The sequence below is a fragment of the Perna viridis genome, chromosome 9 (genome assembly GCF_037379345.1).
Source record: "Perna viridis isolate PV_CMFRI_1.1 ecotype Kerala chromosome 9, ASM3737934v1, whole genome shotgun sequence".
Classification (NCBI taxonomy): Eukaryota; Metazoa; Mollusca; class Bivalvia; order Mytilida; family Mytilidae; genus Perna; species Perna viridis.
Window position 1 is genome coordinate 1,636,704 of NC_142453.1, and position 18,190 is coordinate 1,654,893.

General features: G+C 32.0%; 2 protein-coding genes across 13 annotated transcripts in view; one reads left to right on the plus strand and one right to left on the minus strand.

The window, feature by feature from the left end:
• On the minus strand, positions 1–12,870 carry LOC148606064 (uncharacterized). Of its 8 annotated transcripts, none has more exons than XR_015915106.1 (11): positions 12,469–12,870; positions 11,298–11,419; positions 10,090–10,404; positions 9,241–9,353; positions 7,695–7,875; positions 7,012–7,128; positions 6,157–6,282; positions 5,099–5,230; positions 4,440–4,526; positions 3,723–3,877; positions 1–1,865 (listed from the first exon to the last, which is right to left on the minus strand). XR_015915106.1 is itself a non-coding variant. In XM_088544897.1 (10 exons), exons 1-10 carry the CDS (start codon positions 12,489–12,491, stop codon positions 1,819–1,821), a joined length of 1,263 nt encoding a protein of 420 aa, XP_088401023.1. In that variant the 5' UTR covers positions 12,492–12,863; the 3' UTR covers positions 1–1,818. The 8 variants fall into 8 exon arrangements, 3 of the variants coding, with proteins under 3 accessions (XP_088401023.1, XP_088401024.1, XP_088401025.1); XR_015915109.1 differs by having other exon boundaries at positions 11,298–11,353; positions 12,469–12,868; XR_015915107.1 differs by lacking the exon at positions 3,723–3,877 and adding an exon at positions 2,933–3,088 and having other exon boundaries at positions 12,469–12,868.
• Positions 11,656–18,190, plus strand: part of LOC148606065 (neuronal acetylcholine receptor subunit alpha-3-like) — a 22,306-nt gene continuing 15,771 nt past the window's right edge. For 2 of the 5 annotated variants that reach the window (XM_088544902.1, XM_088544907.1), the window contains exons 1-2: positions 13,594–16,835; positions 17,312–17,534. The gene's annotated coding sequence lies outside the window, so the exon portion shown is untranslated. Of the gene's footprint in view, positions 11,826–13,215; positions 13,510–13,593; positions 16,836–17,311; positions 17,535–18,190 lie in introns of those variants that run through there. The other 3 variants (XM_088544904.1, XM_088544905.1, XM_088544903.1) reach the window with 3 other exon arrangements.

Here is an 18,190-nt window from a genome sequence, read left to right on the forward strand (position 1 = left end):
TAAGCATATACATGAGATTTATTCGACTTTTGAAGTAACAGATTTAAATTGTAACAAACAATTCTTGAATAAGTATTTTCAACATCCCATGTATGTTATGTACAACACTTGTATAAAGCAATCCTTGTGTGGCTAATGGGGACAGAAAATAAGGAAATAAGGGTGGGCATACATCATTGAAAGAGGATGGAAATTTTAACTGGACGGATATCGGCTTAAAAGTGAAAACTGAAGAATTTAAGAAGTATAAAAAGTAAGCTGATAGTGTAATGATATAACAAATGGAGGTTCTGGATGCATGTTGATTTTTCTATTAGCAATGCGGGGATTTGGGATGGTATATGGTGTAAAATAATGAAAATATAAAATAGGTGACAATATATTACCAAATCATATAGCCATAATATCATTCATGTTATTGGATATAAGAAATATTATGTCCGAATGTTGATTACCTTTAACGATTGAATCATTTTTGATTAATTAAAAAGAAAATGTTCTACAAAACGATCTTGCCAGAATAACCAAAAATAACTATTAGTTTAGTCCTTTGAACCAAATATTTCTTTGCTACATAAATAACATGTAAAAAACAAGCAAACAAAACATGAACATTTACAAAATCATTAACAAACAACAAAAAGTAAATCTGAACACAGAAAAGGATGGGATGTGGAGTGATCAATAAAAACACATGATCATGTACATAAATTAACTAATAAAAACCAAAAGAAAATCAACAAAGTAACCATAAAAGTGTGAGATATGTGTATGACTAAATGTCTCCTGGCCCAATTCCTTATAAAATATACTGACCGCATATGACGAGGCACTGAAAAGCTAGACAACAATAATGATTAGCTGTTTTCGACAGGCTTTGTTTTGTTTGAAAAAATATATTGTTCTAATACATGTATCCTATTAGCATATTATTGAAATAAAAATATTATGTACAAAGTATACCAAAACCTATATTATTTCCATGAATAAAACAACTGTTTGATAAAAAAAAACAATACTATCAGAAATAAAAACAAATACTATTCCATATATTTACGGACACTTCATTAGAAAAGTCAGTGTTTTACATCTTTATATGACACACAAAATAAACTTTAGGAAATGATTTTGTTAAGTGAGTTGCCAGTTGAAAATGAAAATTTCATACAACAACAAACACAAAAGTTTATTCCAAGATAATAAAATCAATATTTTATGTAATTATCATATTAATGTTGGACACACAGTGTCTTAATAATAAACATTCTGTTGCAGAGATTATGCTTATTCGTCTTTTTCAAACATGGTAATGAAATGAACCTTAATTGATAGCAGCATAGGAGACAATACTCGATTGCTTTTGAATACACGGCTTTTGTAATAACATTTTATTCCATTCATGTGATTCATTATTCAAAGAATGTGTTTTCGTTTTGTACCCTATTCAGATTTATCATCAGTTTATTTACTGATTTCTTTACTTTTTTGAAGTTCACAAATACTATTACTTTGCAATAAATATTATCATTCACTCCGATAAAAATTAGCAATATCAATAAAAGCAACAACAATCAATTGAACAAATAAAACAACATTAGTTACAATGTACTAATATTTAGTCTTGGAAAGACAATAAATACTATCTATAAAACACAACAACGGCAAAAGAAACCACCGGAACACCACTTACAATAACAATAGCAGTAACAGCAGCAACAACAATGAGATGAACAACACCAACTACAACAACCGAATACGGATAAACTTTAAAAGCGTTTTTGCTTTATGAGGACATACATTTTCCAAATCCTTGTTCATTTATGGGTAATGTATTAATTCATGTACTTCCTGTTGATCTTTAAGGTCTGAAATATAGTAGATATCATAGGAAACTAGAATAAATATGTTGTAATTATTAAAACGACAAAAATTCATGCCTTTTCCTGTACAATATATGTTGCAGTTTAACTGTCTTTAGATTTTTAGGAAGGAAAAGTGCATGTTATGTGAGATGTTACGTGTATGTTTTACGTGTTCAATTTAACAAAATGGTATTACTACATTTATGTCTATCCATGAACTAAAAGTGGCACCTAATTCTTAGATCATAAGGGCCAAAACCCTTTGATTGTTACCTACTCTTTTTTATGGCAGAACTCTTGATGCATATTTTCATTTGCACTTTCCAGAAAGTTTATGTTAAGGGAAAAAGAGAAATTAAATTTCCCCGCATTATTTCTTATAGTCATTAGGCTGGGAGGGTCCACGGTGCACACCCCCTCCCCAACTTCATGGTGATTTTAGATACCTTGTATTTCCCATTACCAAGTCAGTTTGTCGCCAAAGAATATTCTCGGATTCTTTTTTCAGTATAAGCCTATACTTGTACCCCACTAGGTCAAAAAGCCAAGATTTTTGTGACAATTGTTTGACCGTTTAAGTCTTCCTGGTATAACATGTATGAACAAACTAAACATATTTAGGTATTATCATGTAGCAAAATGTCTCAGCGTTCCAAAGATACAAACACAATTGCGGTAACACTTAGAATTTAGGGGGAAATGAAAATAATGTCCCCATACCCCTCCCAAACATCGCTTAAATTGGCATATTTTTCAATGTCAATTTTCGTAGAGTATTTATGCTTCAGTAAAATATAATTTATTTGGTATTTTCTGTTTAGTGTTATCATAATTTATAATTTTGGGGTTCTTTTGATGAATTTTGGCGATTTTCGTAGCCAGAATTTATCCAAAAATGCAAAAAATGGGATTTTCGAACTTTCCGTAAGTCAGATAAATTTTACTCTACAAGTTATTGCTCAACTGAAACTGAATGGTATCATTCGATAATTTTTTTCTACATAAATACTCCACAAAAAACTAATTTTCAAGATTGATTTTTCAAAAAGTGGTAAAAATATTATCCTTACCGCTAGAAAACTGGTCACAGTATCAAATAGAATTCTCATTCACATCATACCAACAGTGTAGAACTCATATTTTAAGCATTCATAATTAAGACAAATATGTACAAAACATATCTGATTAATTCTGGCGCTTAGTTTTGTCTTTCAGGGTGACAATTACTATAAAATAGGAAAAATGAGAAATTTCAGAATTTCAGAATTTCAGACTATATCACCCGTTATTTCAGAATTCCGTAGTTTTAACAAGCTGTTATGTGAAACAGCACATTAATATTATCTTTAAGCTTCAATGAGCCTAAGCAATACATATTTGGACTTTTTCATGTCATGTTAGGTGGGAAAATGCCACCCATACCCATGAAAAAATGCTTCGACATGAATTTAAATGTTAATTTTTAGCAAATAAAGGTTGTACAATATTTGGGTTCTATTGTAAAGCTGAAACACTGGGCTACATGATGAGACACACATATTTAAGTTTATTTCGTTTTGAAGAAATAAGAAGTTCGTAGAATAAAAATACTCAAAAAATTGATTTTTGCCTCAACGAGGTATAAAAAGTAGCCAAAAAAATATAAAAATGCTTCAGTGAATTTTTTTGGCGACAAAAAAAAATTGAAATGGGTGGTATAATCATATTTTGGTTGATGAGAGGGGGGAAGGGTTGCACGGTAGGTTATCTCAGCCCGTGTACTATTAACGATTCAGGTCACGATTCCAAATTTCCATCTCAACTTCTCTAATACTTTATAACACCCTGTTGTAATTGTTGTAATTTCAAAGCGATTCGTACTTAAGGTATTGTCTGCACATCTTCAAAATGGTTGTGTTGACACGTTTAAGTCTCCTACTTTATAGTCCAGGAAATGTATATTAATGTTCCCATTTAAGTCATTTTTTCTTTAACGTTTTCAGTTACTATTCCAGTCTTCTCATAGTGGAATGGCACTTTAAAGTTGAATTTTATTGAGATTAATACATCTTTACTTTAGCTATTTTCTTGTCGGTAAATTAAGATGTTATCCGACTACAACATTATTACACAACAATTGCTGTGGTTAATTGATTGGCGATCAAGAAACATAGGATAATTTAATATCACGTATATAGATTAGAAACATTCTATAACATAAATTAATGGACTTATCAGCCACATTTCTTTAATTGATGTTTACTACAAAATGCTGTTGAAAACAATTAACTACGACGAATGATATAATATCCATACCAATCAAAAAAGGTAAGCGGATGACAGTACACGAAATATTGGAAATTCTGAATGATTCAGGCAGGGTATGTGATTTCCGTGCAATAATTGATGTCATCCGTCACTGACATATGCTATATATATTATTAAACGACAATTTTTACATCAATTAAAATTGGAAGAAATAAATTTAGAAATGAACATGACAATCGGTATGCCTTTACAAACGCCATTCTGTATAGTATTGTTTAAAACAAAGTTAACAACATATTATTTGACCTTAAAGTATTTGCATCAATATACCTTCTTCAGAAGCGTTTTTAATTGCAGATATTGGCTTCCTGTGTTGTATACAGCACGACCAGATAACTTTCTTTTTAAAATTTTCAACTTGAAATGAAAATGGTACATGTTATACGACAACCAATAGATAAATAAAATACTTGATGCTTACATATGAATTCCATTAATAATTTACAATATTTGTAAGAGAATACCACAAACGGAAGTTGGTATTTATATGATTTTTAAGTATTTATAAAAGATTGTCACCAGCGGGGGTAAGCATTCATATTGTCTCTGTCTCTGTAAAATATAATTTCAATGATTCCTGTAAATAGGTATTCCTACGCTATGATCGTCGCATGCCCATTGAAAACTTGTGCATCAGGTCAGTTTGCTTATATTATATTAACATTAACATTATCATATTATTATAGGAACACTTCAGAGTAGTTTTCGAGTTAGAAGTGATATCATTTTTAATGAATAAAAGTAATAAAACAGGTTTTTTGTGTTTGGTAAATAGTATTCAGGAAAACTTTTATTTTCATCGTATGAATTCAGCTTTTGATTTATCTTAGTTTTAATATGAGTTAGGTCATAAAAAGTACACCTAAAGATTTAATGCATATACAAGTTTAATATAAAAAAAAACCCATTTACAACAAAAATGAACTCACATGCCTTTCTCGTCCCGTCTCGTATACCCTCTGTTCCAGGGTTACTCAAGAAGCATAGAGCTAGTGGCATCAATGTTAATGATGTTATGTAACATCCATTCCCTACATTCGTTAGGCTCTCCGTTGTTTGTTCTAAAGGAAAAATCAAACATGTTAACCTCTTTCAATCTAATCGAGTTATTCCAAGAAGCCCAGTCAATCTAGCAAAATTGCACCTTTAATATATGCAAACTGCAACAAAAAATACCGAAGTTCTTAGTTAAAGCATTATGACCCCCAAAACAAACACAGAAAAAAATGTATGTCAAAATCTGAGGTGAAAAATAATCATTTCAAATTTCCCAAACAAATTAACATATGAAAGGGGAGATAACTCCTTGAAAATGGCTGAAATTACAATAAAATTTGATACAAATTCATAATTATCTTATTTAATAACAAAATGTAGTAATAATAGACATGCTAGTATTAATAAGATGATCATTAACAATTTTCGAAACATCATATCTTTAACCAAACAGCAATTTAGTATCATGTTTTCAATTTTTAAAACGATGGAAGCATCACAAAATATTAATGTTCTATAATATAAAATTATCCAAAAATTTAAAGTTATCCGTATACTTCAAATAGAAAGCATAATATATGAGATGGGGAAAACGGTTCCATCAATGTACCATGCTTTACTTGAAATCGATAAAAATTGACCAAAATCTGATAAAAATCAGTACTTTTATGGAGACTCTCCTTCCCAATTAAAATTTCCAAAGATGTTTTGAAATACCAATTTTTAGTTTTCCTCAAATTAGATTAAATTCACTTGTTACATATTTGACTCAAAACATTTTCAGTTGCAACATTTGTAAGTTTAAATTTCATTCCAACTGAGCTGAAGCAAAAAGTGTCAAATAAAATATTGTATCAACGAACGTTAATCAGGTTAAAAAATAATGATTTTCATATATTTTATCAATAGTTAATTAGTGGTGTGGCTTGACTATATATATAGTTATATTAAGTAATTTACAATTTATTCATTGACAGTTATTAAAACAAACCATGGAAAACCAGCTCAGTTGTAACGGTCCCATTTATTACTGCGGTTACCACACAGGCGCCTGTAAAAACAAGCCCAAGTACGGGTCTTCGCCAACCCCAGCATTTTCGTCTTGGTGGTTCATTGACTGAAACGATGAAAAGCACGTATTTACCAAACTATATTTCAAACGCAATGTCTTTTCATTCCGTATTGTAAACTTTCCTCTCATATGTGGCAACATCCCTTCAGCACCTGCGCATGGAGTTTTCATATATCAACTCATACGTTTTGCCAGAGCTGGACGTAACTACGCAGACATTTTGTACACCAAAAGACTTCTTGTAATTAAGGATCTAAAACAGGGTTGTGTTGCTTTACGATTAAAACTAGAGAGGATTTTTAGTTATTTTTAGTCGTTATCATGAACTCGTGGATCGCTACGGCCCCAATTTTTAGTGGAGTCTGAATTGCTCATTTACTTTTTGTTGTATTGTACATTTCATTTTGGTTATTTTATGTTCTTTGTTTTTTGTGTCTGTCATCCTCGTCCCTTGATCACATAGTTTTGATTTCCGCTAGAATCGTAGTTCCCTTTATTACTCTTTCAATATATTACAACAGATAAATTAGAAATTGTATAGCGTTGTAAATCAGTACAAATTTACCATGGGTAATGAAATTTTGAAATTAAAAAGAAGACAGTAAAATTGATTTCATCTCATATAGAATTTTTGTTTCGTTATTATACCGTTTTGAATTCATTATTTACGTTTACTTTATTTTTCAGAATCGAATATTTGAGAGATACATTATACCAGAACGTAAAGAGATTTTTTGCCAATCTTCATTACGATCATAATGTAAAGATTCATACTTAGCTTTGTGATTAGAGGCCAGTTCCGATAAATGCTGAGTAAAATGATGAAAATTATCAAAGGAGACGATGCGTATTGAATTATGAAAGTTACAATCGATTTGTCCTCTATTGTTTCTGTGAAAAGAAGTAAAATGTGTATTAACTCATTATGCTATAATATGACTAGTTTAGATTACTTTTCCTAACAGATAGGAGAAGTTTTTTTGTATTGTTTGTTTGTCTGTTTGTTCTTTGTTTTTTTTCCTGTAAAATTTCACTGGTTAAACCGATCAAATGTATACTTGAGTTGGCTTAAAATTTACAACGTATAATGTGAACGGTGAGAAGGTTGTTTCCTTCACAAATATTTTGAATGTGTCTTTTCCATTACTGATACAATGAATAACTCGCCGGGTTTGACTAGAAGCACAAGAAACGAGCACTGTTATACTGTATATAATAGATTGCCTGATTATCCGAAATTTAATGTAGTTAATAAAATATTTTTAAATTTATATTTGGGAACCAAAGGATAACGATCTTCATATATTCTTATTTTCCTTTGACAATTTTTTAATAACTCAATCATTCATAATATATATTATTCTGCGATTTTAATTATAAAGTTAATTGTAGAAGAGTTTTTTTCCAAACATAAACTTAATGTATTGTTCTACATAAAACGTTGAGCTGTATGATACCTGAACAAAAATGATCAGGTCCATCAAGAACTCTAAGCACAGTTGATCCCACTAAACAGTTAATGTTTATATAGACATGGCATTCCGTCCCATCTAACGTGTACTTATATACATTATACGACCAATAGTAAAATCCATTTCGAGAAACATTTATTTTTATTGGTTGTATGATGGCTTCTCCCTAGATTAAAAAACGATGACATCGACATTTGAAATAGCATGTTCTATCCTAAAGATGAAACCGGGGATAAAATTAGAACAAACTGTAGTAAGATACTTATTACAAATCTACAGTATGTTTTCATTTTAATTTCATTGAGCATTTTGCAAATTTTAGCAACATGATTCACGCAAAAGTCATTGTGACTAGAAATCATTTCAATTAGCCTTATAGACAATGTTTCCGATGACAAAAGTGCAGCGAAACATGGGTTTAGGCTATATTTACAACTAATATCAGGAAAACACTAGATGAAAAAAATCACTTTAAAAAACGTCCGAGAAACGTACAGCCCTTTTTGACAGGTCTATTAATACATTTTATATAAAAATCGGAAATGAATCACTTCTAAGTGATTTAAAAAAAAACACAACATACATAAGTTACTTCAAACCAATAACAGTAAAAATAAAACTTATGTAATAAAATGCCAGCAATAAATAACAGCCCTACTTGAAGATACAGAAGAAATGAATGGACAGCTCTTTCAATGGTACGTTTAGTTCTTTGGCAACCTTCTGGGACAAAAACTGTGTAATTTCTTGTTCGTCAACGTAACCAAATGCTACTATTGCATTGTTAGTAAACTGTCGTCTCTAAGTTTTTGTTTCGGAAGAAGTACATATTTAAATGTAAAACTGGAATGCCCATACGGGTTTGGAACGCAACTTTTGGTATGAGCGGGTCTTATATCGAAAGTTATCTATCACTAATGATGGTAATATACCATGGCAGTCAACTATTATTAAGGGACAGGACACAGTTGGGAAAAGGTCAAAATACCATAATTGCTCTTAAACCAATCAAAACCAGATTCTTGTATGAAGTATAATATCAAATAACCACCCTATTTGTACGCACGCAAAATTGGTTACGCAGTTTCAGTGTCGGTGAAATGCTACCTCTTACAAAACCAGTGGGTGTGACCTGGTCCTATCTAATGATATTTTTTCCATTTGGTTTTTCATTGTCAGTGTAAATATAAAAATAGGAACTTTGATATGATTGCCAATGAGACAGCCATCTACCAAATATCAAGCAACATACAATTAAACTTATAAATGTCTTCCATGATGGGCAAAACCCAAACAATCAAGCTATCTGTAAAATCCCATAAAAATGAAGTAACACAATTCATAAAATGTGTGAATTGATAAATCGTTTTAGTAAAAAAGCAAAACGAATAACAAAGAATATAATGAAAAACGGCAACCACTGAATTAAAATGGATTACAGATCCCTGGTATGGAATAGGCACATTATGTTTGCTTTTTTATTAGAATTTTGTAAAAACTAATGTTTTAAAAATAAATGTGATTTCCTTACCTTTATCAATGAACAGTTAGGTAAAGGATACACCTTCAGTATTTCTAACTCTATTGACACGGAATCAGTCGAAATATTAGTTATATTCCTTATGTCTTCGTGTTTAGGGTGGTCTGAACAATATTAATAAAACAACAAATAATTTAAATACTACATTTTATTTTATTTGTAGATGGTAATTCCTTTTACCAATTGCAATACACATGATACAGAGGTCGTACCCTGACCATCTTAGTCACAATGGTTCTAGCCAATTAAATTCAGACGTTGTGATAAAATTATTAACATATATTATTAAAGTATTATGCCCAGTAGCATAGTTACCCATTTTGTCACTAATTCCAAAACGACTCAACATTCCAAAATATGTTATTTCTATATATCAATAAATTTAAATGTATACTAAAATTCTTACACTCAGTTGAAAATTAATATTCAAATGAAACAGTATTCATTGCCGACATAAATAAATGACACGTTAAACTGATAAGTATCTGAGTTCAATGTTAACGAGTTTCATATATTGCCAAGAATTATGTAATGCCTTAAAACATTTATACTTTATTTTCTGATGTACAATAAAAATGACAAATTTGTTTTAAGAAATTGTTTTTCATTTTTAGACTATTCAATAAGGCTGATAGCCAGCTCAGCGATTAAAACTATGATTTAAATGCCTAATCTTACATCAATTATGTATTGTATGTTATATTATTTTTAATTACGTCCGGCTAAAGTGACGTGTGTAAAAGACACTGAAAAAGAAACGATAATGCAAGGCTATTGTCATGTCGAAAAAGTTTTTTTTATTATTATTCGTTTTAAATGTCCTACATTGATTTAACTTACATTCTGGTAGTATGGTTTGTAAATCAGTGGTAATAAAACAATCATTCTTGTCATAGGAACACCGAAACTGGGTATTGATGTCATCTTCAGATATATTTGCCACGTTTAGAATATATCTATTACAAGTGTCTTCTATCTCTTTGTATCTTGTCATGTGTTTCCTTGGGAAACCATTAAAAAACAGAGTATCCGATCCACGAAACCATGCTCTACCCCCGGCAACGGTCATACAACTAGATGCATTCCTCAACTCACAAGTTATGTTTAAGTTCTGACCAAAAACAACTGGTGTGCTGTCTAATTTGCATGATAGGTCTAAAAAATCCATTAGCATGCCAACATGATTACACATTACACAAATGACCATTTCAGTGGAGATAAAAGTGCAAACATTCAATAAAAGATCATTGTACTTTTCTAAGCTATAAGAACATAGCTTAACTGAAAACTTTAAATAGAAAACAATAACTGTGTCTTCTGAAATAACGTTAAACAGAGATATTTAACTAACACCGCGATTTCTTTTTATTTCCATTGCGGAAAATTTAGTTAGCTCAATGTTTGATGACAACGCATGCTAATGCTTTAATTACTTTGAATAAACAAGGAATATGTTAGCCAATGTCCACTGGTGATAGGACAAAGATCAGACAGGGGAAACAGATACACACAACAAAGAACAAATATTAACCAAAATTAAATGAGCAACACTGATTCCACAAAAACTTGGAGCATGGACCGAGTGTCCCGGTAAAGTTAGCGTTCTCTGCTTTTCTAGAAACACACACGGAGTTGGTTGTAAAAATTCAAGTCCGGAGTAGACGAAAGAGGACAGGAAAACTATGACACGTTGAACAAATCAGTTTTTATGGTGCAGATGGATACATCTTGACGATACGCGAGTTCATGATGACGAGCTTTAAGCTTCTGATGATTATTCAGTCTAATCTATGATTATAGCATCTTACTTTTATGCTTGCTGAAGTATTCTATAAACTCACTGGAAAAATGTTAACTTCAACATTTAACTTTTTACGTCGAGAACTAAGTGATTGCATTGCTATTTCCGACATGAGTACAAAATGAAGTAATTTCTTTTCTTGTTTTTTTTTTCAAACCCTTATTTATACCCTTTCAATGCAAAAAATATGTCCATTTCCGAATAGTAATCATGCTCGGTCGTCTTGTTTTACTTTATATTGACTTACCTTCAGAAAAAACAAGGCCGACTAACATCAATTCAATAGTAAGAAATATCGTGAATCTGCAACACATGTTGTTATTCAGCTGTATATGTAAAACCAAATATATGAAAGGAAAGTATTTTATTCTAAAAGAGACATAATGCAATACAAATAAGTAAAGATTGATCAGAGCTAACTTTATAAATTGAAATCAACCGTCACTCATATACCGATAAGTTTATGTTTATATTTTCAACAACGTTCTGCGTAATCCCCAAACCCCGCCCACTCACACACACATATGTACAAACACAAATATAAAAAAAAACGTATGCTATATAACTAAGCGGGCTTAATATTTCTACACAGTTCTGATAATTTTCTTAGTATTAAAATGAAAGTACCCGATTAAAAAATTTGCATATGGAAACCTGACATACAGCAACTACGGGATAAAACATCAAGGCTAAAGCAAAAGGCTAGTCATGTAATTGTTTAACCACCAAACAGAACAGAGAACAACGCTCTAACATTCAGCTGGGGGAGTTGCAAGTATGTTGAAGTCTCTTTTAAAGTTCGAGCTTCTGTTTCGATTATAAATATAGTACAAAGGTATTTCCTTATTCTAAAAATAGAGTTTTAGTATACAGTGTGTAGTTAATAAATCAGTATGAAATACAATGAAAGTTTTTGTTTTATTTCTAATCATTATTATCGTAACTATCTCGTGAATTATAAAACATTTTTTTACAAGTGGTAGATATATTACTATCATCGGAACTATTAAGTACGTGCAAAATCTATTTGTAGAATTGTCTGATTAATAACCTCGTGATAAGGGTGAGGTTATGATCTATTTTTAACAACAATGAATTATTTATATACGGTTCAAATTCAGCGACTGTCCAAAATATCGTCAATAATGTGTAGGTGTTGGTGGGAAAAATGAATGATATAATACCACTTTCCACTACAAAACTAAGAAATAGTTTTGGTCAGAGTATTGTAATCATGTAATAGATCTTAGGGAAGATGTCACACTTATTTTTTTTATGAAAATAGAACAACAACATCAACACAAATTGTTTGCGTCAGTCTGATTTTTTACATATTTTAGGGAGATTTGGGCATTTTTATCAATCCTGAAAACAAAATGATTAGCGTTTTTGGAGCAATATATTATTGAAAAACTTACCTTATATAAATGTTGCATAACATCCTTTGAATTAAGGATTTTAATTCTTGTCTGTATATTGCGCAGTTCTGTATTATTATCGTATGATCATCTTATCTATATTTGGCAACTACTTTTACACACTTTATAAATAAAGACTTAGATCCGTAAACTACGGAATGCCAACCGGGTCAAAATTCCTCGTCCGTAAATTTTTAACTTCTTGATTTGTAAATTGTCAATTTGAAATCCGTAAATTATCTATTTGAAATTCGTAAATTGTCAATTTGTAACTTGTAAGTGTGTAACTTTCCATTTTGTACATTGAAATTCTTTATTTTCAACTTCTCACTTCGTAATGCGTTTTCCGAGACTGGTAAATCATCAAAATATTCTTACTTTGCAACTCGTCATTTTAAACTGTGACAGTGTAATAAACCATGCAAGATTCACATGTCACAATTGGTAGTTCGTACTCTGAAGTTTTGTGACGTGAAACTTGTCTATCCGTGAAATGTCAAATTATGCTTAGTTGCATTTTATGCTAACGATAATTATGGCGCTCGAGAAAGAAAGACAAAAGAAGGCGCTGCTGTCCAGAACGGAAATTTAACGGGTTTCTCTTAAAACAGGACAGACATTTTTTGATACATTTTGGACTATCACTTAAGTTTCACTCTGCATGTGAAATTCAAAAAATTGAAATGATTTCTAAAGAAGAATAAAGTGCTTTAAATTGGTTTAAAGTTTGTTTTTTTTTTTTTTTAGAAAATATCAACAAAATAATTAAAGCGAACATCTTGACACGACAAACTTTTTCTGACAAGAAAATGGCGATATAAAGGGGTACATGCCGATGAATAATCAGATCGTCCAATTGTCAAAAGTCGACCATTAACACCATTCAAACAAAATGAGCCATTTGTTAGAAAACACTTGATTTGCAGATTCCCACTTATTAACGTAGTTGGCGTTGAGAACCGGCATGTCAAGTCTGTATGAGTATGTTGCTTTATTGAATCATGACAGTCACAGATGTATTTGAAAACTTACTTATTCTTGGTCAGTATACAGTTATACTATATCTCACAAAAACACCACGGTGCATACAAGAAGTACACAAAATCCAAACTATCGAAGGAGGAAGCCAAATCCGATAACAGAAACAACTCCTTTCATCCCACATATCAAGAAATAAAAGGAAACCGCTCCTTTTCTTAAAGCCTTGACCTAGCTGCAGAAGGTGTCATTTCGTATATGTAGTCCCGTCAGTTAGGACCCCGAATTATATCATATTTTATCTACCCTATTTATGAAATCTTGTAGTATTCGAAATTCAAAAATACGTAAAACACTGAGGCTTTATTCCTTGCATTGCATGGTGATGAATTTTAACGTCTTCTTTCGGTAGTTTTGGGCTTGAGTACTTTGATTATAATCTTCCTACATAGTTGATTTCAAAATTGTTGATGAGAGGTTACTTCTTAAATTACGTGTACAGCATATCAAAATTTACAATATATAAAACTGGTATTTTTTAATTATTTATTTTTGTTTTGTATTAAGGATACGTGAAAGAGGCGTGAGAGGGACCCCGGCTCCGTCAAGGCTAAGTGATTTCCTATATACGTGTTATCAACTAAAGTGTCGCCCTTAGGGTGGGGGGGGGGGCAGACACCTGCCTCTTTTAGATCAGCATATAGAGAGGCTAAATTGGTCAATAAAATTTATTTAGAAAACCCCAAATTTGAAAACACTTTTCTGAAACTACTTACTACATAATTTTCTATGTTTTGTAACTTTTTCATTCTTTCTTTCCTTTTTGTGAACGTACATGTAGGTATGTACGTCAATGCATACATGACCTGAGTAGCTTGACAGTAAACATTTCATTCGTTGTAGCATTCAAGAGATTAATTTCATATGCAATACTTTTTTTTTAGCTTTTAGCTTTCGCGTTCTATTGCCCCGCCGGTGTGGCTTTTCTTGTTAGGTTATTTTTGTGACGTCATAAGCAGGACAGTTAAATTTGAATTTTCAATTTCTTCCTTTGCAAAATCGAAGAAATGCCTTGGCACTCGGAGGGTTAACATTCGGAATCTGTAATGGCGGTAAATCTAGCGATTGCCCGTCTATAACTCACCAACATGGTCGAAAGAACAACGTTATAAACGTCACAACTTGGCTTTGACCAAACTGGTTGTAAACAAAACGATATGCAATCACACAACGACCTATCGCAACGGCGGATGTTTTATATCACTTGTTCGTATCACTTCTTCCATGGTGTAATATCCTAAATTTCTAGCCGTCCAAGAAGTGGTTAAAACGACCGAATTAAAGAGAATCCAAATTTTGTGGTGTTTGTTCATTGATTTTGATATGAATAAATTTATCCAAAGTTTACACCAAATATAGTTTGACAAAACACCATGGCAAACACTTGTTCAGTATTGAATTAAATGACATGTGTTTGTGTGGAAAAGTCTTATTTTAATTTAAGGTGGAATTAGTAATAACAGTGGATATTATTTATATGTATGTTCGAGATACAAATCCATATCAAATGCCCTTTATATAAATGTTCATAGGAATAAGATCTACCTAAGGTTTTCTCTTAAGCTTCGTATTATGTTGAACTACAAATTTGAAAATGTGAAACAAACGCTTTCATTTTAATCTAAGGAATATGATAATATAATCAAATGAACAACGTAGTAAAGTTCCGGCTTTTAAAACGATTTCCCAAAAACCGATGCCATTACTACGATTTTTGAATGTCTTAGCGGCTTACGTACATTATAAATTATTGATAATTTTGAATTTGTTTTTGTTTTTGTTTTTGTTTTGTTATTGTTTTGTTTTGTTTTGTTTTGTTTTTGGTTTTATTTGGTTTTTGGTTTTTTTTTCTTTATTTCAGTATTTGTTTGTTAGTTAAAGGGTTATCAAGGGAACAAAGGTTATAGCGGTAATCATAAAGAATGTAATCCAGGGACAAAGACCAGACATGGAAAACAGACATACACAACAAAGAACATAAAGTAACTAAAAGCATACATACAAAGTAACAAAAGTAAATGAGCGACTCGGACTCACTAAAAACTGGGAGCATAGACCAGGCGCACCGGTAGGGTAAGCATCCTCTGCTTTTCTAGAAACACCCGCCGAGTTGCTCATAAAAAGTCAAGCCCGGGGTAGACAAACGAGGAAAGGAAAACTATGAACCGTTGAATAAATCCGTTTTCATGGTGCAGATGGATACACCATAACGACCCACGAGTTCCTGATGATGACCATAAAACTTCTATAGTGATGACTTCAATCTTGTAGCAAAATAACCCTGTTCCAGAATTCTATCTGTTAGAGTTCTAACGCGATACAAAAAGTCTGCGTAGTTTCGGCAAGCTCTGGCATAACGTATGAGTTGTGATATGAACACTCCATACGCAGGTGCTGAAGGGATGTTGCCACAGATGAAAGGAAAGTTGACAATTCTGAATGAAAAGTCATCACGTTTGTCGTAAAGTTTGGTCAATAGTTTTCCTTTACCATCGATTTCTAATTGTTGGTCAAGATATATGAGGCTGACTTTACAGTGTCTGTAGTATCCTTTATCTCAAGTTCTTTTGGGTAGATGCGATGTATCAAATTAGGATTGTTTAAAGATAATTAAATCGAATCAAATCAGCTATAAAGTCAGCCTCATAAGAGTGTAAGAATAGGTCAGCAAGTAAGAGAGCACAATTTGTTCCCATTGGAATGCCGACCGTTTGTTGGAAAACACGTCCACCACACTGGACAAATATGTTGATGATTAAAAATTCCAGCATTTTGTAAACATCTTCTCTGTATATTGGGATTATGATTTGGAATTATTTTTTACAAAGTATGAAGAATCTCTACCAAGAACTATATATTTGTAACTAGGTGTACTATATTTTTTGGAAAAACAACGATGTATAATGTTTTTAAATCGGGATTTTAACTGAGTATGGAGAATAGAAGTATACAGTTTTGAAAAATCATAGGTTTTAATGCTATCATATTCTGATAATAGACTTGAACAGATTGTCTCCAAAAGATCTTTCGAATTTTTCAGGTTCCAAATTGAATTAATACCACTACGGGAGTAACAAGTGTTGTGATAGGACTGCAGACCCTCTTTGACATTTGTGAGTATAGAAGTTAAAAGTTTTGAAAGAGGTTTGGTGGTACATTTTGCAGATCCAGCTATGAAACTTTGTTGGTATGGATTCTTGTGGTGTTTAGGAATCCAGTACATAGACGGTAAATCACAATCGGCGTCCTTGATAGAGAGGCCAAAAGAGGATAGCACAGATTTATGGTTTTCCAAAAACTTTTCTTTGGAGAGTGTGGTAGCAGTATAGGTATTATCACTGCTATTATTTTCTACGTCTACCTCTCATAATAAACATTTGATGTAAAACGTTTTGCAGATAAAAAACAATGTTGTTTTTAGCTTTGTCTGTTGGTAGGACAACATACTTGTCATGTATAGTAGTCAATGTTTTTGCTACATCGGGGTCTTTGAAAACTGATGTAGCTTTGGCACTCATTGACCTACTTAAAACTTCCATTCGTTTCAAAATTAAAGCCTTTAACCACTCTGACAGAGAATCAATGTCTTCTTGCTCTCGTTTTATGTGTGTGTGTGTGTGTGTGTGTGTGTGTGTGTGTGTGTGTGTGTGTGTGTGTGTGTGTGTGTGTGTGTGTTCCGACAATATATTAATGTGAAAAGAAGACAGCACTTCGAAAGTTTGCCTGTCTCAAATTAATTATTGTAATTCTACAAAGTGAATTTCTAAAGAACACCATTGAATTTTTTCTGTCAATATACTTTCAGGATGTGCGAAAAGATTTTGAGTTGTAAGATCTACCTGGAAAAGCCTTTTCAGCAAAGTAAGTGTTGTCGGGTGCAATCAGATACATGAAAAGTGTCTTGACTAAACAAATCGAGGAACGTGACCTTGGCAGTATCGACGGCATGCATGAAGCACTATGTGATCACTGTACCTGCTATCTGGAATGATTCTGGTAAACAGTTCATGCCAGAAGCTGCAGAGAAGGTTAGTTTGAAAAATACATATGTAAACAAATTTAGATGTTCATATTTCATTTTTTACGAAATTTGAATTACGAAATGATTGATTTACGCCATCATAATTCAAATAATCAACAATTTAATGGTTACACTAATTATACAAATAATAGGAGAACCACTTCCTTCTTCAACTATAGGGATTATTTCGGCTGAGGAGGATTCTATGTATAAAATGCTGGATTCATATTGTCATCAGTACAATATAGGGAAGCCATACTTAAAGTCGTAGCAAGTCGTAGCAATTCACAGAATTTCATCATGATGCGCTCCTCTACTTTCTAACCTATTCTTTAAGTCTTATGAGGCTGACTTTATAGTTGATCTGATCAAAAAGATGGAACATCATTTAGCTTAATCTTTTAATTTCAGTGTCCGCTATATAGATGATGTAGTATCCTTAAACAATCCTAGTTTTGGAGATTTTATACGTTTCATCTACCAAAAAGAACTTGAGATAAAGAATTCTACAGACAATGTAAAGTCAGCCTCATATCTTGACCTACACCTGGAGATCGATGGTAAAGAAAACTATTGGTTAAACTATACGAAAAACGTAATTACTTTTCATTCCGTATTGTCAACTTTCCTTTCATCTGTGGCAGCATCCCTTCCTGTGTATGG